The following is a 26,809-nucleotide window of genomic DNA, read 5'->3' as shown; positions in this document are numbered from 1 at the left end:
TGAATTACCAGGAATGTGTTTTTCTACATGCTGGTAACTCAGTGTGTGAATCACATGAGTATGTGGCAAACATTCTTTTAGTTAGGCCACATGTCCCCAAAGCATCTTGTGCTTTATTGTGTACCCTTTGGAATATCTGAATCCATTCTGGCTCCAGTAGTGTAAGTACTCATTGTAAGACTGGACACAATAACACACATCACACACAATGAGTGTGGGAAACCCCGATCCATATTCTCAAGTGCCAGAATTCTTTCAGTTCAGCCAGCTTTGCAGTGCAATTACTAAGTGACTGCATGTAGGTTTCATGAGGTTGGAATTCTCCATCCACATTCTACCCTTTAGCACTGTGCAAGTGGCTGAGTATTGATGTTTTGGTCAATCTGCAGGCTAAGCAGAACCATCAGTATAGATTATGTAATAATACTGATCTAAAGGCCTGGCTTCATTGGGCTGAGGATATTCATGTTTATATTGAAGGTATACTTGTGTTTGTAGTGTAGAGTCAAATTTGTAATCTACATTTGTTGCTGTGAGTGAGTTGGCCCTTTCTATTCATCTTGGATGTAAAGCTTTCGCATTAGGAATGCTGGCCTTTGTAACGGCCTTTACGGCTCGAATAGGAGTCACAGGAATTATTAATTTCCCTAAGCAGACTTCAGAAAGGGACTCGAGGCCTGGCTCTTCGATGGAGACATAGTGCCCAGATACCCTTAGGGGTGATAGTGTTGCGCTTTACAAATGCATTGATTGATTGATTACTGTCATACTGTGCACGTTTTGTACTGCAAATGTGCATCTAGCAGTTGTCAGGTTAATGTAGCCTAAGTCCAAATGATAAAAATTTACTGTAAACAAGGGATTGGTTTGTTGTTGAGCTGCAACTTCTTTTACACATTGGTATTCAAATTTTGTGAATGTTTCTCTACCCTGTTTTGTGGCCTCATGTTCAATGGGTTAGTGTCATTGGGGTTGGGGATTGGACCGCACAGGTATGATGTGATAAGGGGATCCATCTTCCCAATCCACATGGTTGTGGTATAACTCCAGAGCTTGCGCTATGCTATGGCCCACTCCTTGTCATACATACGTTCTACTGATTCTGGTAGGAGGTCGAAATAAGCAGGTAAAATTACAGTTTTTCACCATGGACACTCCTTAACAAACTCCGGTGGTAATTTCTTTTCAGCCAATAGAATGTCATAGCCAAATGACAAGTTCTCCCAAAAGAGTATGTCCTTCTTCATCTGGAGTTGTACTTCATATAATTGACTAGGGACACTCAGTCTTTGGTCCGGTGTTTCCACTTGGATGTAGTAACTCAATGCTACTGCTGCCAGACACTCCATAAAATTCTGGCAAACTATTGTGACTTCTGTCAGGCATGGTCAGAACCCATTCCCATTTCAGAAGCAGTGTATAGAAAATCCATGGCATATTTGACTTTAATGCCAGCTACCATCTTCTCTTTGATTTGAGGCTTGAACTGTTTAGGTCTGTCTTCCTTTTTTGTATGTAGTCAGATGAGTGTAGTAAGTCCATCTTCAATTACACATACTCCTCTGTTCTGCGCTCTGAGTGTCCTCCTCTTTCCAAGTGTATTTTTCAGATGCATCCTGAAAGGAACGAGAAGGACGTGTATCAGCATCCTGATACATATCGGGCATTTTAGTTGTATCACGGTTGCACTGATTGAATCGCTTTTCAGTGGACTCCTGTTGAAGAGATCCATTCGTGCTTTAGTGTTTTCTTTATTTTTCTTATTATTACACTACTTCTTGAAAGGCTTGTGTGTCTGCTTTGAGTTATCCTTTTCAGAATTGCCCTTAGTCTGTGGTTTACTAGTTCTGGCTGTTTCTGGCTAATTCCCCACCGATGGATAGATAGGTTTCTTCAATAATTTTAGGTAGTTTGCGCTCCTGGTCTCCCGGAGCAACCTCTGTGAGTCACTGGTGTATAGCCAACACAGTTCCTTCCCCATTTATATTGCTTAGTTTGATTGTGGACAATGTGGCAACATTGCCGATAAGTTACATCCCCAAATCCAGGCTGGGGCTGCTCTGTACTAATTTTGAATCTGTTGAAGAACCTCTGGCAAAGCAGCTAATGAAGGTGTACCATGTGTTATGGTCTGTACTGCAGCAAAGGCTGTGCCTCAAGTGGTGCAGTCTTCCACTGGAGGAGCCATCCCCATTTGCAAGCATATTGTGAGAATTCTATGTTTTCCTTGTGGTCCCATATGGGGAAACACTGTTTCAAGCTAATTTGTTTTTTGCGCAAACCAGAACTGAATCTCTTCCTGTCTGATGGGAACCTTACCCATGACTCCACTGTTGGTCACTGGACTAATTCCATGCATAGCCAATTGTGGTTGTGCAGCTTGAACAATCCTTGCTTGATTTATTGTCATTGTTTGCATTACGTAGAGTGTCAAACATCTATATATTCTAATCAGACTTTTGTGGAGAAGTGTGGCTCACTGGTTAGAGGATATTTAACAACAAGGGGTGGTGATGGACAGAGTTTCTGAATTAAGCAGAATACTCTCACCCAGTCAAGAGATCAGGGCTAGATCCAACACCGTTTTTTAGCTCACTGCACCATCCCAGTTCAGAACCTGGCTATATGCAAATTAGTCTGTTCCTGTCCCAGTGCATGATGGGAACAGGGCAAACCAAACTACCAAGCCAATTCTTACACTGGGAAGGAAACAAGCTTCCGGGGACCGGTTTCTGGCATTTCAGCCGTCGTCGGCCTGGCTTGCTTGAATCCTGATGGTGCAATGAGCAAGGGACTCACATCTGAGTATACCCATCCACGCTTAGGGTGGACAAAATATTTAACAACAAGGGGTGGTGATGAACAGAGTTTCTGAATTAAGCAGAATACTCTCACCCAGTCAAGAGATCAGGGCTAGATCCAACACCGTTTTTTAGCTCACTGCACCATCCCAGTTCAGAACCTGGCTATATGCAAATTAGTCTGTTCCTGTCCCAGTGCATGATGGGAACAGGGCAAACCAAACTACCAAGCCAATTCTTACACTGGGAAGGAAACAAGCTTCCGGGGACCGGTTTTTGGCATTTCAGCCGTCGTCGGCCCAGCTTGCTTGAATCCTGATGGTGCAATGAGCAAGGGACTCACATCTGAGTAAACCCTTCCACGCTTAGGGTGGACAAAATATTTAACAACAAGGGGTGGTGATGGACAGAGTTTCTGATTAAGCAGAATACTCTCACCCAGTCATGAGATCAGGTCTAGATCCAACACCGTTTTTTAGCTCACTGCACCATCCCAGTTCAGAACCTGGCTATATGCAAATTAGTCTGTTCCTGTCCCAGTGCATGATGGGAACAGGGCAAACCAAACTACCAAGCCAATTCTTACACTGGGAAGGAAACAAGCTTCCGGGGACCGGTTTCTGGCATTTCAGCCGTCGTCGGCCCGGCTTGCTTGAATCCTGATGGTGCAATGAGCAAGGGACTCACATCTGAGTATACCCTTCCACGCTTAGGGTGGACAAAATATTTAACAACAAGGGGTGGTGATGGACAGAGTTTCTGAATTAAGCAGAATACTCTCACCCAGTCAAGAGATCAGGGCTAGATCCAACACCGTTTTTTAGCTCACTGCACCATCCCAGTTCAGAACCTGGCTATATGCAAATTAGTCTGTTCCTGTCCCAGTGCATGATGGGAACAGGGCAAACCAAACTACCAAGCCAATTCTTACACTGGGAAGGAAACAAGCTTCCGGGGACCGGTTTCTGGCATTTCAGCCGTCTTCGGCCCGGCTTGCTTGAATCCTGATGGTGCAATGAGCAAGGGACTCACATCTGAGTATACCCTTCCACGCTTAGGGTGGACAAAATATTTAACAACAAGGGGTGGTGATGGACAGAGTTTCTGAATTAAGCAGAATACTCTCACCCAGTCAAGAGATCAGGGCTAGATCCAACACCGTTTTTTAGCTCACTGCACCATCCCAGTTCAGAACCTGGCTATATGCAAATTAGTCTGTTCCTGTCCCTGGTTAGAGGGGGCAGACCCTGATGCAGAGGTCAGACCCGGGACAAGGGTTCAATTCCCGACGCGGCAGGGTCTTGAGCCCAAATGTCCACGGACTCTTTAATTCTCGCCTCGGTGCCTACTCGAATCATGGGTACACACTCTGCAGCTCTGGGCAATAGCTTGCTTAATCTCCACTACGGCCCCCCCCCGCGGCGGGATGCCTGGTATTCACCTTGGGGATGCCCAGTAGGGGTAATCTCGCAGGGAAAGCCAGAACGGGTTCCCAAAGCAAGCGCTAAGAGACCTGTCGGTGATTTGGCGCTATATAAATAGAAATTAACATAACATAACATTTTGTATAGTGTACACAGCTCCTCTGCTGTTAGATTTGGTAAATCTGTGTAGGGTGTGTAACCGGCTAAGATTGGCCAAGTCACTCCCTCAGTGCTGAGGGAACCTGGTCTAACATTGTTTCTTATATATTGTAGGGTGCCTTCAAACCAGTTTTGGTGTTCTTGAAATGTTTAATGGTATTTCTAGCACTTCATAAGCTGTGTAGTTGTTAGGAACTTCAGCAACGGTGCATTTACTGCTGGGAGAGTGATCCATGAATAGAATACCTCTGTCTTGTATGCTTCGTGGGCCTGTACCACAAAAGTCATGTGTCCTCCTGTATGGGGGAGCACTCTTTGTTGTAACATCTGTGTGAATATATGTCTGCAGTTCACTGGTATGTTTACTGGTGCTGCATTAGCCATTTGAGTATGCGAAATTCAGAGAGGATAATTCTGTTGGGTGATCCTTTGAAATGTTCAAACTTGATCAACTTACAGCCAATGCATAGCTTTTCCCCATTTGGCCAAGTAGGATTTTTCTGCAATACCATGGATGACTTCGGTAAGTTGGGTGTTTAGGGGCTTTGGGTACACAAAAGAAAACTACATGGGCTTTCAATTATGTAAGAACCCAAGCTAGAACATTGGTGGCGCTATGTCGTACGTTTCAGATTTCCTCAGTAAAACTGTGTGTTTACTGGACAACATAAACATTTAATTGTGCGGGACTGAGTCCACATACACCATCAGGATATGTTGGCCTAAGTCTTTGCTAGCTCACAGTGCACCATCTGTACCCCTACCAGGGCAAGGTAACAGGTGGTATGAGCAACCTCAGAACATGACAACCTTGACTCCCCAAGGAAATCATGGAAAGAGATCTGGACCCCCTTTGGTTGGTAACTCATGTATACCCAAAGAGAACCACATATTTTGGTGGGTCGATAATTATTGATTTTTATGTAAAATCCATGTGCTACAATAATCAATAGAAGGAAACAAGACGAAGTAATCAACATCACAAGAATAATATAGGAGAGGAACAATTCAACCATTGTGCTGTTACATAGAATCTATGCTTCCATTTAAGTATAGTGATATTTATGCTCCTACTTAGCGCTCCCTATCATAGTGTTTTTAGGGTGGGTTAATCTTCCAGAATCCCTCTAACTCCCTGGTTACCTGTGGGTAAGTGTCATCAGGGAGCCTATCTTGGTGTAGAGCTGGGTACCATCCTTTGCAGGAGGTAAACCAGATTCAGTTGGGCTGGATTCCCGGCATGGGCCAACCTCAACAGTGTCAGCAAAATGCTCCTCTACCTAAACAATGGAGTGATGTTGTTTATATTATAAACATCACCCATGTTGCCATGCCCACGTCCCAGTCATGCTGTCATTATTGATTGTACCCTCATAAAGCTGTAGCCAAGCGAACAATAATAAACAACGTTATTATGCACAGTGAACTTTAGCTTTCATACATAAAGTTCAAGGCTCTGATAATATGCCTATGAAGATTAAGCAAATGGATTTCATGAAACCTTATCTGTACAGGCTTGTAAGCAAGTGTATCAAATGTCAACATTCAATGAAAGATGGCAATTTCAAATGTGAACATGTAAAAATGGTAGTGTTCCTGCCTTGGCGTAATATGACCACATGATACTTTCTGTTGCTTACATAAAATTAGCTGCGCTGAGTCAGCAGAAAAAACCCAGACCTTCTGAGGAAGATTCTCTTTTCTTGAAGGCTGACCTGCAGCCATACTCAAATATTGCAGCAGCAGTCAGGAAGAGTCATGCCACTGCTCACTTGTCGGCAGAGGAGGATAGGTCCCGGTTAATATCCTCAAGGTACACTTTTCTTGTCGCAGCTAGGCGCGGTCCGCTGCCTTACCTAAGGGGTACCACTAACTGAACTTTCGGGTTGGCTCCCCCTTCTTGCACTTCAGCAGGGGCAGTATAATTACTTTAGATTGGAAACCATTCTCTACCTAGTGTCGTCCAATTCTCTGTAGGGTTGGTATTAACATGGTCCCGATGAAATTTCACTGACCCTCCGGGCACAGAGGCAAGAAACATGTTGACCCTATTGAACACTTACTGAAGCTATCCTAGTACATTATTACCAACAATAGCTCCCCTGTTTTTACTGTGTCAAGGGGACTCTTTCAACCACCTGTGCACCACCCTACACATACACCTCCCTCTCACCTTCACTCATCATACGGCAAAGATCAAAAGATCTCCACTACACAGCCCCTTTTCAGGGGTCTGTTGGGCATTGCAGTGCTACCTCGGCAAGGAACTCCTATGATGAAACATAACACCATTTGGGTGGGTGAAGGCATTCAGATCTGATCACCATGATCCCCCCCAGGATTCCTCTGGTGATTTCATATGATTAACCTGCGAGCCCTCCTCCTTCCCCTCTACAAGGAACTGCATCCTTCTTATTGCTTACTGCTAATTATTCAACAGTACGTCCTTTTAGCGCAGATGGCAGAAAGGTTTGTTGGATTTGTCACTTTCACGATGACTGCCATACAGAGACTACCATCTTGCACTGAATCGCTGTCAGGACTCTGCCATTGCCCTTACGGGCTTTTATTGTCTCAGGAGGTGCTTCGCTGCTGTCCACGCCCAGGGATGAGCCACTGCAGGATCGCAGCCTCTGGGGGCTACATGTCCCACAACCCCCTGCAGACCTCCAAATCACCTACACCTGCAGCATAAAGCACAACCAGTGTTCGCTGCCTTGGGAAACAGAGACTCCCATCATGCACTGATTCGTGGGAAGCGCTTGGGCGAGACTCGGGCCAAGTGCAGGCCTGTCAGCATCTGTCAAAGCCCAGAATAGAGTGGGCAGAGCCCCTTCTCTTTGCTCTACAACTCGAACCTTCTAAAGTACTGTCTTGATGTAAACAAAGACTATTTCTTGCTTGATTTCTATTTTGAAGCGCAATGCTGCAGACTAATCTATGGGAAAAGCAAAGCAACCAAAAAAATGGGTGACAAAATATATAAATACCTTAGAAGGAATAAATGACCTAATAGAGGAAGTAGAACTCATCATCAGCCCCAATCATCTCCAGCCGAGTAAGCCCCCGGAAGAAAGGAAGCAGAATCATTCTCCCACAAATCGCTTAGAGACAGCGGTAATTGCTAAAACTAAAAGGTAGCTCTAGGGAATCCACAGGGGGCAGTGGGAATGCCAACAAACCAGGGCCAAAAGCATACAGTAACAGCTATTTAACTGGGTGACCTGCGCCAACATCTAAGCCCAAAGAAATCCCAAATAGTGCAAATCGATTAAATCATATAGAAACCATCCCCTTGTCTCCATGCACTCAATCAAAGGCGCCAATCAACTTACTTCCCTAGCTGAATCCTTACTTAAGAGCATATTAAGTCTGCTACCGCCACAAAAACCATTAGAAAAAGGGCCTCTAAGTCATCTAAAACAACAAATCAGGGATTTAAAACATGAAATTGGTGCCCTTAGAGCAATGGTCAGTAGTTTATCTGACTTCCTAAATAGTGTACTAGTTGATGTGAACACTTAAAAAAACCAGTTGAAAGATCTCACACTTTTAGAGCGAAGTCAGTTGTGCTATCAAAAACAGTTCATTAGGAATAGCGATAATCACCATGGCCCCGAGAGCCACCCCTAAAAGCACTCCATACAGATCTCTTCCCCATACAAAAACACCCAGCCCTTTATACAGTTCCGTATTTAAATAAGTCTTTGCGCACACCTCTGACAAGACCTCAGTTCACCAAACCACCTGACGTTCCTGGGCCCACATTAAGCCCACCTGCCATTCTAACCAGGTCGAAACACATTCTCCTGGAGACACCGCGGGCCACAGAACAAAAGCGCACAGTGTTTCGGATAAACGTTCCCAAACATATCCCAGCCTAATCAAAGAGGACGAAGGCTCACTGATAAACAAATGTACCCACTGGCTCCATCATGTGAGGGGTTGTCGATCATAAGGGAAGATATAAGCTCAGCAAAGATACTCATCTGGATAGCATAGCACTGACACTCTGTCAGAGTGATCTAGTAAACAACTTAGAGGCTTTTGACGCCTGTACTCTCCACCTAGTTGATTCAAGCATTCGATTTAAAATATAAGCCTCCGGGACTGCCACCACAGTCTGGACTACAAACACTACTTTCCCCACCCATTGTGTAGACTCATCAAGAGAGATTGATGGTCATTGAAACCTGTCCAAGAACATCACCAGGCTTTGACCCCCGAAAATTCTGGAAAGGATATTCTTGGAATCGAATCCTCTAACACGACAAAGGTAGTTAATCACCCTCTTCTGACTACGACCAGAGATCTGCTGCTTTCCAATGACATGAGACATTTCAAAAGGACAGAGGTAGTAGAAAACCCAGATACATTGGTCTCCATAAGCATAGACGTGGTATCCGCGCTAGCGGAGGTAGACGCGTTCTCGCAATATGCAGAGACACACGAAATTACATAACAAACTATTTAATAAAATAAGAATCTATTTCTTCATACCCTTACACCAAAATGGCAAACTTTCTTTCGTGCAGCAATATTGGTATATTAAGGAATGCAGACATGCTCCTTGTAGCTGCTATACAATCTAAAATTCCAACTCACATTCACCAAACAAGGAAATCTTATAAACCCTCCCAAGGCAGAGCCAAAAAGAATAGGATGAAAACTGATGGCAGGATCTTATAACGGCATGCTCTGAAAAAAATCTCCAACATCTCTAGCAACTAGTAAAATGGGGATGAGGGAGACAGCCTTTGCCCTCACAAAATCATATAGACCAAGATCACTTTGCAAAACAATATGCAGAGGAAGATGACCAGCAAGACCAGTTACATATAATCCCCTCGCACTCGGTAGAACCAGTGCCAATGCAATAGCTTGTGGTGCCCCTAAACCTGATTCTTGGTGGGGCGTTAAGATAATACCCATCTTCGAAAAGGCAATAGATCCTCACCAGGTAACTATAAGTCAATAAGCCAAATGGATTTGAATCAAAAGGTGTTGGCTCACCTAGAATTGGCCAGGGTACAGCAATGGATTGCTGGAATTGACATTCTCTCTCCTTTACAGGTAGGCTTTCAAGCGCATGTTTGTAGCATTGACCAAGTATTTCGTTTCCTGCTATTATACTGGCGGACTGTCGTGATAGCAAAGGGCAGCGTGTATTTTAATGTTTGCGGTGACACTCTCATAATCTCAAAAACTCAGAGTGGGTTGCACATGCACTCTTCCACTTTGAAGACTTTTGCAAGATACGAGGCTTAGGTATTAATTCATTTATGGTTCTTAAGCAGCACCAATTATTTAGAAGAATCTTACAACTCGATAGCGAGCCCCTAGAACAGACAGATGTTTGCAGTTACTTGGGAGTCACCGTGGCGAAGAAATTGAGCTAGATGCCCCAAATATAAATTATGGCTCTCAAACATCGACATCTAACAGAGGTGCATTAGCAAAAAGAATTTGATCCCTCGCATACAAAACCGATTAGTCCTGTACTGCAGATTTATGACACTAAAGTAGTGGATTCAGTTTTATACAGGTCAGAAGTCTGGGGCTTCGCAAACCTAGCTCCACTCGCTGTAGCCGAAAATAAGTTTCTCCGAACCATTACAAGCCTTCCACAAAGTGCCCCTCTTAAACCATTTCTCAATGATCTAGGTCTGAAGTCTCTAGAAGATGCAGATAGATTTCACCCTATTCTATACTGGCGCAGAATGTAGTCCACCCTCAAGCTGGCAAATTATTCTGAAGCTCTTAGGGATGTTATGGAGGCCGACCGCTCACAAAGGATCGTTTGGCTCCATAACACCGACCGAAACGGGATTGCGTCACTTATGGGAGAATCCAAAGGGTGTACATTTCCCACCAAAAGAAAAAATGAAAGAACAATACTGTTATATGATCATGACAAATGATCTTAGAGAAATTAAGAGCACCACACTGACAGGGAGGTTCCGTAAAATTTAAACCTACGCCTCAGTAAGAGTCATACTGTGACATAATATCGAAACCCATCAGTAAGAGATTTTAGTTCCAATTTAGGGCGGGCACTCTTCCACTAAAATCTTTTACATGCAATTGGTCTTCCAATGCTTGCAACAAATGTCCCAGGTGCGTAAATCAAAGAGAAACATACTCCCATCTCCTATTTGTCTGCCCTGTCTGTGCGGGTCCGCGGAAAAAATGGCTGAAGCAGACCTGTAAGGATTTGGGTACTATAAGTTGCAGTGTTACGCTGAGAATACGGCACTCAGATTCTGCCCCACATTATGCAATTTCTGTTGCCAAGTTCCTGAAATGGATGTGGGTCATAAGATCCAAGACAACATTTTTGTCGTTTTAATGCCAAAATAATGTATATTAAGGTAGATGGATTTAACTTGGTTTAGTAGTGCTACCACAATGACATATTTTTTATATGTATATTGTGATTTGGGTTTTGTATATAATGTATGTGTGATATTCTAGGTTTTTAATTAGTTATACTGCTTTATTGACATGCATTGTCGAAATAAAGCTCTTTTGGCTTGACTTGACTTGACTTGTACTGGGCAATCAGAAAGCTAATGAAGTGCAAAAAACTTCATTTGTTGACTCGTTGCAAATTACCTTTTTGGCTCTATCTTGCCCTGCAAGCACTTTTGTACAAATTCCACATAGGACAATGTGCACCTAACCAGTATTGGTCTATAGAAGTTGGATTTCACCATGTAACGTATCATGGCATGATGAAAGTATCAACTGCAAGACTCAACACAAAATGGGCTGTATGTACAAGGCCCTGTAAATAACAACACAAACACAGCAGTTGACAAAATCAGAAATAGTTTTTGTGTTTTTTGTTTTCAGTGTTTTATGGTATATTATTCTGCTGGAATAAATTGGTGATTTAAGTGACTGAAAAGTTTATTATAAAAATGTTTTTCTTTATGTTTTAGAGCATTGGTAAATGCATACAAATTGCAGCCTGCACCTGGGATACAGAAAGTTGGAATTATGACTTTCTTTACAATAGTGGAATTTGTGTGTGAAGAAACCCAGCGTCATCCACCTACAAGACAATTTTTTACCTCATGTATCGAGATTCTTGGGCAAGTAAGTTTATTGTCCTTAAATGGCTAAGTAGCCTACATTTGCTTTATATGGTTATAATGTGTGTACTTATTTTGTAAAGATTTTAGGTAAATGCAAAGTTGTACAGTATAAAACACAGCAAATATCTCATAAAGGAAATTAATTCTTGGTTTAGTTCCTTGGAAATGGCAGCTAAAATATGCAGGCAGGTAAGAATTTAGGATCTCATTTATATTTTGGCACTCGGCTTGTCATCCACCGGGGTAATTGAGTAAATTACTCCGTCGCCCTAACAGAGGTGCTGACAGAAAAGTTCTGAAACGTACAGCAGCTCAGCTGACATTTCAAGCATTGACAGGAACCTCCCTAAAGGCTGTTCCTGCCAGTGCATTGTAACTTTGTGGGATGGCGTTTGTAACTTTGCCGGGTAACTCTTGTAATTTTGCGGATAGCTCCATCAAACATGATGGAGCCATACGTAAAAGTTAAAATGTTTCCATATTTTCAAAAACCAATGCCTTTCTCTCCGTCAGGAGTTACCTTCCATGGCGATGGGGACATTGAGCATTTTTCAGTACCTCTTACCACCAGTTTTTTTCTGACGGGGAAGGGAATTCAAAAGCTTCAATATATCCGTCTATCTAAATTAGGTGGGTAGACATATATCCAAATCTCTTTACTCGGTTTGTGTAGTTTGACCACAGTGAAGATGGTGTAGTCTCCACCAGTGTCATTAGATCGAGCAGACGGACCAGGGTCCTGGTAGATAGGGAACTCTGTTGCCATCTGCCAAGATCTAAATCGGGCCCTAAGTCACTCAGTCAAGACGTGCAGTTTGAGGGGGACACAAGATTGCAATCAGTGGGCCTTTAGCAGTGCCGCAGACTTTTTATGATCTCAAAAAATCTTCATGGTATATTCCTTTATAACAAGAACTTCCCCACTTCATCCTTCTTTATGACCTTTTCAGGTGGGTTTATAATATCGACCTCAAAACTGTAATTCTGCACAAACATTATGCCCAAAATATTCTAAATAAAAATTGTTTTTTTAGTATATCATTTGTATTTTACCAAAGTATCCCTACAGTAACAATAGTATATCCTAATATCATTTTTTGGTGTATATTTACCAAGTGTAGACAATAGAATTGTAAAATGCATAGGAAATACTTCAAATGGAGCATCCCAAAACTGTAGGCCAAATCCTAGTCTTAACCTCCACCCCTACACTTAGCTTCATTGCTAACCCTAGCTCAGAACCCCTCTCTAGGCCTGAACCCAAACCAATCAGGAGCACAACTCTTGCTCGAATGTGAGTTTACCTTGTTAAAGCAAAAGACAAGAGGCGTTTGGCAAAACATGAGCAGTTGGTTTACTCAAACTCTACAGCCGGGAGTACAGTTACAGAGTCGGGGTCTGAGAACTGTCTCAAAGTACAATAGATCTGAGCACCATTATATATATTTCTTGAAACAATTCAGAAATCCTTTTTAGTAAGAGGAATGCAGGCCGAGTCATGCAGTCATAAATTATTCCCACCTGATAAATGCAGATGGGTCTCGACCTTGCGTGGACACAATGAGGGCCAGTGGGTAACGTGTCTAGATGTCCGGCATGGGGAGCGTGTGATCACTGTGTGTGCGATATCCTGATTGGCTGAGTGTTCCTAACTTCATGTGACATCTAACTTTATGGTGTTTTTTGAACATGCACACCCGATGTGTGCCTTGTTGTGGCCAATCTCCCTGGACCATTGTGGTGTTGCTGCCTGTCTGTAGGACTGATCTGGGTTTTTTCTGTTCACACATTTGTTCTGCTGGCTACATGCCACCCCACCTGTGATCTGTCAATCAGTTGCCTAAGGCCTAGGTAGCTAGGTCTGCCTGAGCACGTATTTATGACTCCGGGTTGATGTAGAGGTCATATCGGATAATTTTGAAAACAGTGATGCAATCTCGTTTTTTATATACACATGTATCATTGCGTACGTCAACATACACTTTTTCAATATTATCACAACACTAGGCCTGATCCTGACCCTGGCACTTTATCTAACCTATCCGTTTATACTTACCAGACAATATTATTGCTGACTGTTTTCTGACTCCAAATATTAATGTACTGATAATATTTGGCCTTTGATTTTTTGACATGCAGTTAGACTTGGCTCTAAGCAGTTCACATTGTGAATAAAGTTTACTTTACATTGTTAAGCCATGGCTTTGGGATTTTAGGTTTATTTGTAAGACGGCACCCCGGCTACTATGCACTGCTGTTAACCAAGCAAACAGGCCTATGTTTATTTGAAAGCAGAGCAGGGACTGTGCTCCTATCGAAACACATGTGATAGTTGCACAACACCTTTAGGTGGTTTGATGCTCTGTGCATCATGCACTATTCTAGTGCATTTTCTATTTTGGTGGAAAGAATGAACACAGCTCAATATATTTCCATAAAATGCAGTAACATTGGATTATATAGTAGCACAAGCTTCTAGCTTCATTTTGACACGGAAGCAATAGGAAGGAAAGTGGATTTTGGTGATCCTGTGTTTTTTACATGAACCTGTTCTATACAGGTGCCAGAGCTCAAAAGTCTCTGTCTGCTAGACACACTCGGACACACAGAGCAGTGAGTATCTTTATGTTTCTGAGGTGTACTATCAAGAGCTTGTATATTTTCTTGTAGATTTCTATGTGCCGCTGCAGGCAGGCAGGCAGTTTCCTCCCTCCGTGCCACCGCATAGGTGCTGAAAATGTTCATGTTATGGTTTCTGATCCTTTGGTATGTGGGGAAGCATCTCTTATCGGCATGCTTTTCGGACCATCATGATTTAAAACTAGGAACAGAAGAGTTTGGTAATGTACTTTACAAGAGAACATTGATTCTGGAGGCACCTGAATGCACAGTATTCTTTTGCCACACTCCTGATACTAGAGCTTCCTGCTGTGAATCTGCTCACCACTCTACAGAGACATGCAGTGAACAGAGAGCCATATTAGGTGAACCATTCTCCCAAAACATGATTGAACGTAATTTCTGGGGGTCCATGGACCTTGGGAGTGGTTTTAAGGGTTTATTAAGTGGCTTACCATGGCCCTTGTAGGTAATTGAAAGGTACTGCAAGGTAGAACTGAACTTAAATTAATCTGACATCACACGGCACCAAGTAGTAAATTGCACAGCTGGCATTTTAGGGTTTCTACTGAAATTCAAATATTCCCTTCGGTGGTATTTTATTGAATATAATTGGTTTTAAATGAAACCTAGAAACTACCAGTGTTAAATGCTTGCAAACGTTTCTAATAATTAGGGATACGAAACAGATGTTTATAAGCTATCATGGTGTTTCGAATGGTGATAGCTGAAGGGCCTTGCATCCAAGTGTAAATAGGTGCGTGTCTCTGAGATAAAATTCCTCCTTTTATTCTGTCTGCAAACCTCAAAGGGGCACAGAACTGATGTCAGGAACTTGAGGCAGCAAGCTGGTTGGCACTTGATATTCTCTGGTGTCATCATATCCTGAGGCAGCGCTAGAGATACATTGCTGGGGAAAATGTTTTCCGGATCAGTATGAACCCTATAAGGTTAATTCAGAACGTAATTTTTCAAGGTAAGGAATTTCCTGCAAGATTCTGTATCCACCATAAGTTTTTTTACTAAAGGGAGGCAACTTTTTCATCTAATCCTCGTTTGGTATACCGAGATATTCATGTGACTTCACTTGTCTTTTTCCACCAGTCTAGAGGATACATTGATTTACCTAAACTGCCAAGGATTCAGGGAAATCTACCGGGTGTAGCCAGGATTGGCACGGCACAAAACAAATTCAAACAGTTTTATCGGCACCTCCCTGACAACCACATTTAAGAAACATTTCTTGGGCTAGTTATGAATCCCATTAGGACTGGCATTGTGAGTTTTTGAGTAACCCGTGTGCACATGGAGGTTTCAGGCATGCCCTTTAAAATAGAGTAGAAGGTGTTCACCTTTACCAATTGTATTAAATATTTAGGACAAGCTCCCATGACACTAATACTTATATGGTTGAGGCAATCTCCTTAGAATACATCACTATAACCTTAATACGTTTTGACAGTTTACCTGAGTAGTTAGCAGTGGGAAAACTAATAACCTAAGTTGCTTAAGTGTAGGGTTGTTAAGTTCATATGTTGTGCAATAGTGAAACTATTTCTAATATGGTACCATCATTACAAGCCCTATTTGTCACTGCCATGCTACTAATTAGACTTGCGTTACTGTTGTTTTAAGCACATTTTAACAGTAATTTAAAACCTAAAAATAATGAATTACTGTGTTTCGTCACACAATGCATGTCGTTCCTACTTGTACTGAGTATAATAATGTTCTACAGTTCTAAAACGACTATACCACTATGTAAAACAATAGCTTTGTGACACTGGCCTTTCTCTCTAGGTCTTTATAATTGGAACAAAATCTGAATGCAAACCTATGCTTGAAACGATTCTGCGGAATAGAAGACTGTGCAACCTTTTGTCTCCTTTCTTCACCCCAATTGCATCACCGCATGAGTTTGTAAGTTTGTATGAAACCGTAGCGAAGAATCTGGATCAGGACAACAGTGACGTTGTTTTCATGTTGCTAACCAAGGTAATATTCCTGAACAGTATGTATTATTTGTTTGAAATCTTGTTTGCATAAATCTTTTTTTCAACCTTATCTAGAACTCATTATTTACATTCATTAATTTAGTACCAATGAAAGTGAATTCTATGTTATGTCATGTACTAAAAGCTTTGCTTTAAAAAGTTGTGAATATTGTTTTTTTGCACATTTTTTCGCAACAGAATTTAGAATTCAAATTGGGGGGATTACAAATACTAGCTAACAGATGCGCTATATGTCCAATTATAGCCCTTTCCCATTAACATCTCCTACTCTCGTTCCTCTTGTTGCTGCACTTTCTAAGTTGATGGATTGAGATGAGGATGACTACATTGTTGTGTAGCCATCGTTGCCGTTCATATTTCTTTGCTATTGGTAGGGCTGGTCTCAACTGGGAAGCACAACTTAAACTCCTGTATCCATCTTACATTTAATTAAATATTTCAGTAGAACATGTCAGTTTAAGTGTGTCTGCTTAGTGCTCAATTGTCATATGTCCCGTGCATGCCCATTATTGTTTTCCTTATGTTAGCATGAGCACATTGTAGGCTGCGCTCTGCTTTGCACACGTTTCTATAAAAACGTATTTTGCTTTGTGCCACGCTTTACTTTCACTTGAACCTGTTGTTGCTTTTGCTTTCTGTTCTTTCCTGGGATTTAGTCTGAACACTGTAGACGAGGTCAAACAACATTGCCATTTGTTATTCTGTTTTGGTCAGGCTGTAGCACCTAGACAAAACACACGAATGCAGCTGTTGTTTGGAAACACATACTTTTTGTCATTTAGGTATGCACAGACACGCAAATACACATTTAGAGAGTTTACACAGAAGAGATCGCACCTACACCTGAGATGTAGAACATTCATCAGTGCATGCTAAAGTATGGGATCCGCTGCAAACACCAAGAGATCTTCTGATATATAAACACCTTGCTTCTGTAGAGGGGGAGGGGTGTTATTTAACCTGTTTAATACCAAGATAGCTCCTTTTATGATGTATGGATTATTTACTATGCTGGCCGTATTTGTGTTAGGCATCTTCTTACTTATTGTGGCACGTATACTGCATACTAGAGCACAATAGTTAAAATAAATATTTTAAACTTTTCTCGTGTCTCTGTCAAATTTTATTGTGGACAAGCACAAGTGTGAGAGCAAAAGGGTGTGTTCTATCACCACAATTCCTGAGAGGGTCAGGAGTGTTGTGTTCTGAGGTGTCTACACATTTGTTCCTCTGTGAGTGAGTAGGAGGGCAAGTGAGACACTATAGCTAGTGGGTCTGGTGTGCATGGGTACTAAGTTGGTAGGATAACTCGGTCCCTGTCTTTTTTTTTATATCAGCATTTATATTCTCCTTTTTAAAATGCTTGCTCGACCTTGTCTGTTCCCCAATGCTTTTGTCTGACATCTGCAAGAGCAGCCATTATATAGATCAGTTAACCATGTCTGTTTTTTTTCTTGATCTGTGTACTCATTTTGTGAAGATATACTTGTGTTCCCTTCAGATCCCATACTACAGTGTTTAAGTTGTGATGTATTTTTGCCAAGGAGATGTCAGTTACAAACCTACATGTCTGCCTTTGGTGTCTTGGCAACAAACACAGCTCCAAGCCCTGCCACTAATGTTCCCTGATGCATCCGAAGGCCGCTAGAGAGTCACAAAGGTTGTTCCTTTTTCCGTTCACCATCTTCATATTATTCCAGACAAAGTCTAAAGAGAAGTCCAAAAGAAAACAAAAAGTCTAAGGAAGGTGACTTGCAACTTCATCTCTCCCACTCCAGGGAGAAGTCTCAAAGTCTGTGCTCAAAGGCGCTGATCCCAGTTTCCTTGTCCGATACCAGTTCTTGAGCCAATGCGCGTGAGGTCCCTTGGCCATTTTCGACTCTGCAGCAGACTGCAAATTGGTGCCAGATTAGGCTGGTGCATCTTCAGGCGCCACAGACCTGTTGTACCTCCAGTTTGACTTCTGCTGGCAGGTACTTTTCTGTTGCCAGCTGACCAAGGTCGGCATCAGCCTAATCCCCCTCTGGCTCTGGGCTGTTCCTCAATTCCTCTGCTACAGCTGCACTGGTACACAGTTTATTGCTAGTCCTGGCTCCAAACACCCTCATTCTGAAGTTACAAGGTGACGAATGTCCAATTAGAGTTTCTCGAGAAAGAGCATTACTATAGGTAAGTAACTTTGATTTTTCTTGCCTTCTAATCAAACTGATAATTGGTAGAGGACAGCTGGACACTGAATCAAACCTGCAGGTGGCAAATATTGTGATTCATCAAAGAGAACATACCTTGCTGTAACTGTTGCTCAGTTTTTAATAGCAAGCCAAGCACAAGTCCCCTTCTTATGGGGTGGCACATTTAATAGAAAAATCAAATTCAACAGTTAAGAAATAAACATAAGGCTGCCTAGGTATAGATATATTATCTAGAATATTCTCAAATGCTATAGAAAGAAGTATATGACACCCGATTGTACTTCAAGTCGGGATCCGTTTGTTTTTAATATCCTCAGGCATGTGCACTTTCATAAAGAGATTTAATAATACTTGAATTCTATCATTATTACCAATATTGATTTTTTTGTTTATCAAGCTAGGAAATTATCAGAACATCTTCTAAACCAGGGTAGTCATAGTATACACAGTATACCACTGTGCATTACCTGAAGATCAGTGGTTCAAAGAGTAAGACACTGATTATAAAAAGTAGAAAGTCTAGTAAGACCAGTAATTATGTCTCTAGTATAGGTTCAGAACAACTGGAGTTTGTAAAATTATATCCTTATTTAGGGACAATTGTAGCTGGTAATACACTGGATAAAGCTCATATTGATTATTGTTCCTCTAAGACTTGCTCCCATGCAAGTGGGCTACCTGCCTTTTATAATGCAATGGGGTGAAGATACTTTACACAGTTGCTTTCCGTTTTCCAGGTGAAAGTCCCCCAACAGGATGGAATCGAGTAATGTGACAAAATGGGACTTTCTAGAGAAAATGGAACGGCAAATTATATGTAAACTGTGTAATTTAATTTGTCTGTTTCAGCCCCAGCAATGAGGTTAGAATTTGGTTTGACAAGCTCCTGTGTGCAAGGATTAGCCAGCATGATTTGGTGGGGTTTCAACTTAAGAACAGAAAAAACTATTCAATGAGGGGTTTCATGAATTGTTAAGTATTTGGCCCAGACCCAGGTAAATATTCCTTTTCCCAAGACTTGTAAATGTAAATGTAAATGTAAATGTGGGTGTACTTGTAAAGCGCACTGCGACTCCATGGAGTATCCTGGCGCTGAAGACCGCTGGGGAACCCGTCCTGGTTTTCCCTGTGAGATGGTCCCTTTCTGGGTATCTCCAAGGTGAAACCAGGCATCCCCGGCGTCTGTGGGGGGCCGTTGTAGAGATTAGGCAAGCTTAATGCCCAGAGTTGCCGAGTGTGTTCCCTGGTTAGAGTAGGCACCGAGGCGAGAATTATCGAGTCCGTTTTAACCCTGGTCCACGACCCTTAAATGTAAATGTAAATGTAAATGTATTTCGATTTATATAGCGCACGAATCACCCAGGGGTCTCAAGGCGCTTGCTTAGGGAACCCGTCCTGGTATTCCCCTGTGAGATACCCCGGCAGGGTATCCACAAGGTGAAAGCCAGGCATCCCGCCGCGAGGGGCCGTAGTGGAGATTAAGCAAGCTATTGCCCAGAGTCGCAGAGTGTGACCCTGTGAGTCGAGTAGGCACCGGAGCGAGAATTGTCGAGTCCGTGGAATTTTGAGCCCGAGACCCGCCGAGGCGGGGAATCGAACCCTGGTCCACGTCCGATCTCAGCTTCCGGGTCTGCCGCCTCTAACCACTGAGCCACGCTTCTCAACAACTTAACCCTGGCGCTGAGCCATTTTGATCTGCAGAAAGAGATCTCACGTATTGTACATTGAAGAAATGGTTGGAGCGGATAACTTTATCTTGCCACCCCAAGGTAGCCCAGAAGTACTTGCTGGAATTTGGGCCAGGTTCTACCCCATTTTTTGACACTATTTGAATGAATTTGCTTCACTAATTGCAAACTTGTCCACTTCCGTTAAAATGGGGAACTATTATAACATGTGTAACTCAAGGATCCAGGATCTTAATCATGTTTTATTTGTTTGTCCTACATTGCTACTTCAGCACCGCCTCTTTTCTGTAGAGGCGGCACAAGAGTTTCTGCTTCATCCCAAAAATGAAGTAAATTGTACAAAAGTTTTTACATTTTTTTAAAGGCTTTATTAATTTTTACTAATTTGGATTTCTGTTGTGGTGGGGTGAGAACTTTTTAGCTGCTCTTAATGGAGTAATGCGCACATAAATCTAATATTTTAGGGCTTTATGAACTTATCCAATTAGTATTCATGTGGCTTCTACAAAAATTAGATCATGTGTACAAATGTTTTATAATTTATAGGTTTAATCTTCTATTTCTTTTAATGTATAATTTTATAGCATGCTATTTATCGTATTGTCTTGATTTGATATCTCTCTCTTTTGAGCTCCAAATCGTAAATAAAGAATTGAATTGAATCGGGCAGTCATAGTGCGCATAAGATCAGGAACTTAAAGGGGAGGCTCAGTGATTTTGGTCTAGAGATTTATACAGTTTAAGCTTGTTGGGAAATGAAAAACACTTATGACAGGTGAGCATAAGCAGGACAATCTGCAATCAGGTTTCTTGTAAAGCGCGACTACTCACCCGTTAGGGTCTCAAGGCGCTGCAGGGTGGGTGGTATCTGTGGTTCCGTTGAAGAGCCAGGTCTTGAGAGCCTTCCTGAATTAGGCTGTGATGGTTTTTGCCTGTGAGTTAGAGGCAGGGAGCTCCAGGTCTTTGCAGAGAGGTATGAGAAGGATCTTCCTCCAGCTGTGGTCTTGCGTATCCATGGGATGGTGGCCAGGGCCAGTTGGGTGGAGCAGAGATGTCTGGTGGGTGTGTATAAGAAGAGGTCTGGCATAGTGGAGGGCTTTGTAGTCAAGCGGGAGGAGCTTGAAGGTAATTATTTTGTTTGATCGGGAGCCAGTGGTGGTCTCTCAGTTGACCGGTAATATGGCTGTGGCTTGGGATGTTCAGGATGGGTCTGGCGGAGGCATTCTGGATGTTCTGCAGTTTCTTAAGGAGATTTTGGGTGGTGCCGGTGTAGAGTGCATTGCTGTGGTCGAGTCTGCTGCTGACGAGCACGCTAGTGACCGTTTTCCTGGACTCAGTGGGAATCCACTTGAAAATCTTCCGAAGCAGGCAGAGCGTGTGAAAGCAGGAGGACAAAACAACGTTGATTTGGTAGTTCATTGAGAGCGAGGAGTCCGTGATGATGCTATGGTTTTGTGCTTGGTCCGTGGGTGTGTGTGTGTGAGGGGGTTCGGAGTACTGTGGGCCACAAGTAACGTGAGGCCAAATCAGCATGGGACACAGTGAAATTTGGGAGAACTATAGATGTTTGTAACTTTACGGTAGATGTTGTAAAGGCACAACATTAAGACTTATAACAAATTAAAACTACTATGAAGATGGAGAATAATATTGGTCAAGTTCTGATTTTCAGTTTAAACTAGTGGGGAAATTGTAAAATTATATTCTCAATTGATGACTAAGAATCTGAGATTGTAACGGAGGTTATCACTGGTGTTAGGTATGTGACAAAGGAACCTCTGCCATACTTAAATCTGATATTGCAAGTATCAGAGTAGTTCTGCGATGCAAAGCAGAAGATATTTTATTCCTTATAATACATGGTCACACCATCTCCTTCCCACAATCTGCTTACATTTTTTGTGTTTTCCTTTTTAATCTTCATTTCAAACGTGAAGAAAAATAGTCGAATCTGTAACATAAAATTAAACAAGCCCAAAAGCAGTTATTCATTCTTGCAGTAAGATTAATTTAATTAATGTAAGTCATGTTAAAAAATGCTGTTACTCCGAATATGTAGAAACATGCAGAGATTCTCTTTCCTTTAGTGACCTACAGCATGGAAAAAATAAACATATTGCCATGAATAGCTCCGTTCTGCAGATCACCATTTTTTTTTAGGAAAACATATCAGAGGAAGGAAAATGCAGTTCCATGTTCTCTTATTTAAACTGAGATTTATGGGCTGTAATCTGTCTTTTACTTTGGGTGCTTGCTCTGCAGCAGGCATTTTCACATCACCAATCTTACATCTCATCCTGTGTCTGAGAGCCTTGTGGTACTATTATATGCATGCTATTCATCCCTACGACGGATTATCACCTTGATTATAGTTCTTTCAATAAGAGATGCCGCTCATTATATCACCATGCACAGTGCACACACATGTGAATGCTTAACACTGCATGTATGTGCATTTTCTTTATCCTAAATGTACCGTGCCTCACTTGCAATAGTGTATATATAGTTATGAAAGGCACCACTGTTTAACGCAAAGGAGCCAACTGCTCATAGTTTTTGCAGCCACCAGGATAAATTATGTGACACATAGTAAGAAGATATATTGTCATGCCCCCTCCTTATACCATAGAGGTTTTGACATTATACATTTTCCAAATTGACTACCTTTTCTTTTGGGTACATATACTCCTAAATTTATTCACAGAGTATTTGGAAATGACTTCCCCTGGAATGTGAATACAGCATGTACGATACCCAACCAGTTTTAAGAGCTTTTTAATTCACCTCAGTTTTTAAAACAATCTGCATCTTTCATTTGTTAATCCCACCTTAGAAATCAGATACTAGTAGATGTGATTCGTGGAAACATGTACCTACTTTTTTGTCACTCACTATAAGATATCACCACCAGGTAGAAAAGTAATGTCAACAATTTTATAAATTATATGTTACAAAATCTACACATACCAGTGACTTTGTTTTTCCTGATGTATTGTATGTTTCAGGGGACACCAGCAGACGCCCCCACATGACGGAGAGTAAACAGCTCTGACCGTCGGAAACGAATGCCATTGGTCATTCCGACTAGCTTCCAACGGGCTCAGAGAGCTCGTCAGCCTGTCGAAATGCGGCCAGTAATCCCTAGGGCGGCACTTTCCGCCCTAGGGATTACGATGTCGGGTTTTGACAGCCTTTCTGTGTCGTCCTTTCTGACACAGAAAGGCTGTCGGAACTCTACTTTGGGGGCGCTGTTCATCCTGCACCCCGTGGCAGGATCAAGGTGCCTGCCACGGTGTGCACGAATGAACTGCACCTTCTATTTTACAATGGGAGCATGTATTCCGGCCAGAATATATGCTCTCATTGCAAAATATAGGTATGCAAACAAAGTGTTCAATCGCATCATTATTAGACCGTGGGGCTGAGGAAACTCCGCCCGTCATCGTAATGAGGCCCTAGGTATATAACATTGAGTTCCAGGGTGATAATGTCCCACCAGGTAACATGGGGATCTGATATATATTTGGTCCTGAAGAAAGCCTCCGACACCTATGGGCACTAGCTGCCTGAAACATGGCAAATTTTTTTTGATAACCCATTGGATGTGTAAGGCAAATTAATTGTCCTCACTACGTCTCCCTGTTTTTTAACCTTGTGGCCATCCCAATTTCATGATTAAAGGTATCAATTCTGGGGTTGGCAACAGTTTTAGTTCATCTCCTTTTGCACAGATATCACCATGTTTCTTAGATAAGAGACTCCTCCTTCTGATGGAGGTGAGGCCTCATGATGACACACTTGACTACTAGTACTGGAGTGGTGAGACCATACTGAAGACCATGAGGGCCTCATTATTATTTTAAGAAGAGACCCAAGTCACTCAGAATGGTGCGTCTGAACTCCTTTCGATTACCTCTGTGCCAATTATGGAAGCATAGTGTATCCTGCGTTAGATGCTTCTTCCTCCTTAACCTGATTCTTTTGTGTTTTTTCTTGTGCCCAATTGTGTAAATCAGATGCATGATTACCAGTCAACATATTTCCTAGTCACATTTGCTAAAATGTATAACCTTAAGCAGCCTGCTAACTGGGCCAGACACCAACTAAATGTATCTTAATTTCAATATTCACTTTGCTCGTATTTGGCCATTTTTGATTTGATTATCCATTTACCATTGTTTTACTCTATAAAGGATTTCTGCACACAAAATAGGACATTGCTTGGTTCTTTGCACCAGTGTGTTCTCAATATTGCATGCAAACTTTACTTTCTAAAGTGAATATAATATAAATGTGATATATTTATTGACATTGTGCACACTGAACGGTAACCCTTTGGTTCTAACAATTAACATGTAAAAGAACAAAGTACCCTTGATGACTCTTCCTGATGCATGGCTGATTGCAACAACATGTAAATGTGGAGGGTGTCCACACCAGATCATCAATATTACAGTAAATATCCTTTCTTTTTTCTTTGGTTGTGGCCTGAATTATAGCTCGACTATTGACTGACAATGACCAATGAGTGGTTGTTGTGGTCCGCGAGATAAAGGAATTGTGAAGATTGTAATTGGTTGCTTTCAGTTTGTACTTAAAGCACATTATCTACAGGAATATGTTATGAGAGAGAATTAGTCAGGGCAACGGTAACTTGAGCAACCAGTGTAGTTGCAGGCAGATGGAGAAACTGGATGTCATTTAAATGAAAATTAATAAAACAATATTGAAACTGAAGTCAGTTAATTAAGACTTGTGATTCAAAGTATCATTACGTCTCTTTTTTTCCCCCAAGTTTGATCTTTCTCAGTGGCTGAATTCTACAAAACCCCCTTTGTCTGAACGTACAAGACTTCTTGAATCAATTCACGTGGCTATCACTGCATGTGGCCTTGAACCAGAGGAAGAGATTTCAATGCCGAACCATATTTTCTGTAAGCACTGGACTTCAGTACTTCTTTATCAGTTTCCTGACCATTACAGTGACTTCCTCAGGTTGCTTATGCAGAGTAAGTATCTTGAGTTAACCACAGACTTTTTTGTTTGTGATTGGTACATAATTAATTTGTCAAAATTAATTGAAACTTACATTATTACACTTAGTTTTTTACATTTAATGTATAAAACACATTTACAAATTGTATTGCAATTAGGAACAGCTGTTATTTCTTAACCTATGTTTTTCCTTTTTTTAAAGTTATTTTTATTAAAGAGACTTGTGATCAACTAACACAGGCATAAAAATAAACAAGTTAAGCAAACAGCATCGTACATAAATACTTGTTAAAAAAGTAATAATTGCCTTAATACAGAGAAAAAGTACCATGAAGTGCAGAAATACAAATACAGATGGAAAATGCTGAACCTCAAAGAAATACATTAACCTTTTTGACAGCGTCCATAGCTCCCCCGCCGCACAGCTCCACCTTGTAGCTGTTGCCCATTTGGGCTCCAGCTCCCGATTTCAAGGCCCTCCTCCACCCGTAGGATCTCCCCTGCTCCTCATCCCTAGTGGTCCAGCAGTGAATCTGTTTCTGATTTCTTGTTCCTTCTCATCTCTTGTTCTGCTTTTCTAGCCTTTTTCGTTTTCTATTTGTCTTCTGTGTCCCTCTTTTTCCCATTAGTCTAGGCCTTTTTTCATCCCGCCCTTGCCACTGCTCTGTCCTTGCCCACCCCCCCTCATGCGCTGCTTGCCCCCTCCCAGCTGACCAGCCCCTCTCATCTCCCTACCACTACTTAATGGGAGCCTGCTGACTTTCTTGTCAGCAACCGTAGCTCCCCTGCCGCGCAGCTCCACCTGGTAGCTGTAGCTCCTCTGCAATCGAGGTCTCGAGTTGTCTTGTTCTGCTTTTCTAGCCTTTTTCATTTTCTATTTTTCTTATGTATTTCCTTTTCCCCTATTCTGGGCCTCATTTTATCCTGCCCTTGCTGCTGTTATGTCCCTGCGGCCCACCCCCTCACTGCACCACTTCCTGCCGCCTAGCTGACCAACCCCTCCCACTCGTTAAAGGTGGACTCTGCGCGTCCACGCCACTGGCGCGCATAGGCAAACCGTCTGCGCCCATTGACCCCACTTATGCCACAGACCTTGGTCCCCACGCCTTTCACCGCTACAATGCCAGCATCCTCAATGCCCTCGACACCGGACGAACCACTGCCTGCCACCTTGCATTGCAAAATGACACCCAAGACCCGTTCACCTGCCTTAACTGCACCTTATCCTGCCACTGCACACCAGACCCATCAAATGCATGGCCCCCAGTAAGCAGACTCGACCACCTCAGCTACATCCTACTCAACACAGGCTCCCTCATAAAACGAAGTGGAGATCTGGGACCGGCTCGACTCCATATCCCCGACATCGCCTTCATCACAGAAACCTGGATGAACCCCACCTTAGCCCCGGACATCTCCACCACCATCACCGATGGTTAAAAAATCTTCCACAAGGACCACACCAACCGACTGAATCATACACAAAAACACCCTTCACCTCACAACTAGCTCCGACGACCACTCACCCGACATGGAGCACCTCCACTTCCAAGTCCGGACCAACCCGACACCACTCTTCCATGGCACCCTGATCTACAGACCTCCCGAACCATTTCTCCACTTCACCAAATCCATAGCCAACTTTATCACACACCATGCTCTCGCCTCAATGGACTACATCCTCCTCGGCGACCTCAATTTCCAGCTGGACAACCTCAACGTCCACAACCCCTCATCCCGACTGGAGAACCTCACCACCATCGACTCAAAAAACCGTCCACCTTCCCAGCCCACTCAGCAGGGCACAATCTTGACC

At 42.4% G+C, this 26,809-nt stretch overlaps 1 protein-coding gene across 1 annotated transcript in view; it reads left to right on the top strand.

The window, feature by feature from the left end:
• Positions 1-26,809, top strand: part of EPG5 (ectopic P-granules 5 autophagy tethering factor) — a 582,198-nt gene that overhangs the window by 391,234 nt on the left and 164,155 nt on the right. Inside the window, exons 29-31 of the mRNA XM_078674745.1 lie at positions 11,329-11,485; positions 15,904-16,098; positions 24,794-25,007. Of these exons, the coding sequence (XP_078530871.1) occupies positions 11,329-11,485; positions 15,904-16,098; positions 24,794-25,007 (566 nt within the window). The remainder of the gene's footprint in view (positions 1-11,328; positions 11,486-15,903; positions 16,099-24,793; positions 25,008-26,809) is intronic.

Source organism: Lissotriton helveticus, chromosome 2_1, assembly GCF_964261635.1.
Source record: "Lissotriton helveticus chromosome 2_1, aLisHel1.1, whole genome shotgun sequence".
NCBI classification, from domain to species: domain Eukaryota; kingdom Metazoa; phylum Chordata; class Amphibia; order Caudata; family Salamandridae; genus Lissotriton; species Lissotriton helveticus.
The sequence above is the reverse complement of the archived record's forward strand: the minus strand, read 5'-3'. Positions and strand labels throughout refer to the sequence as shown.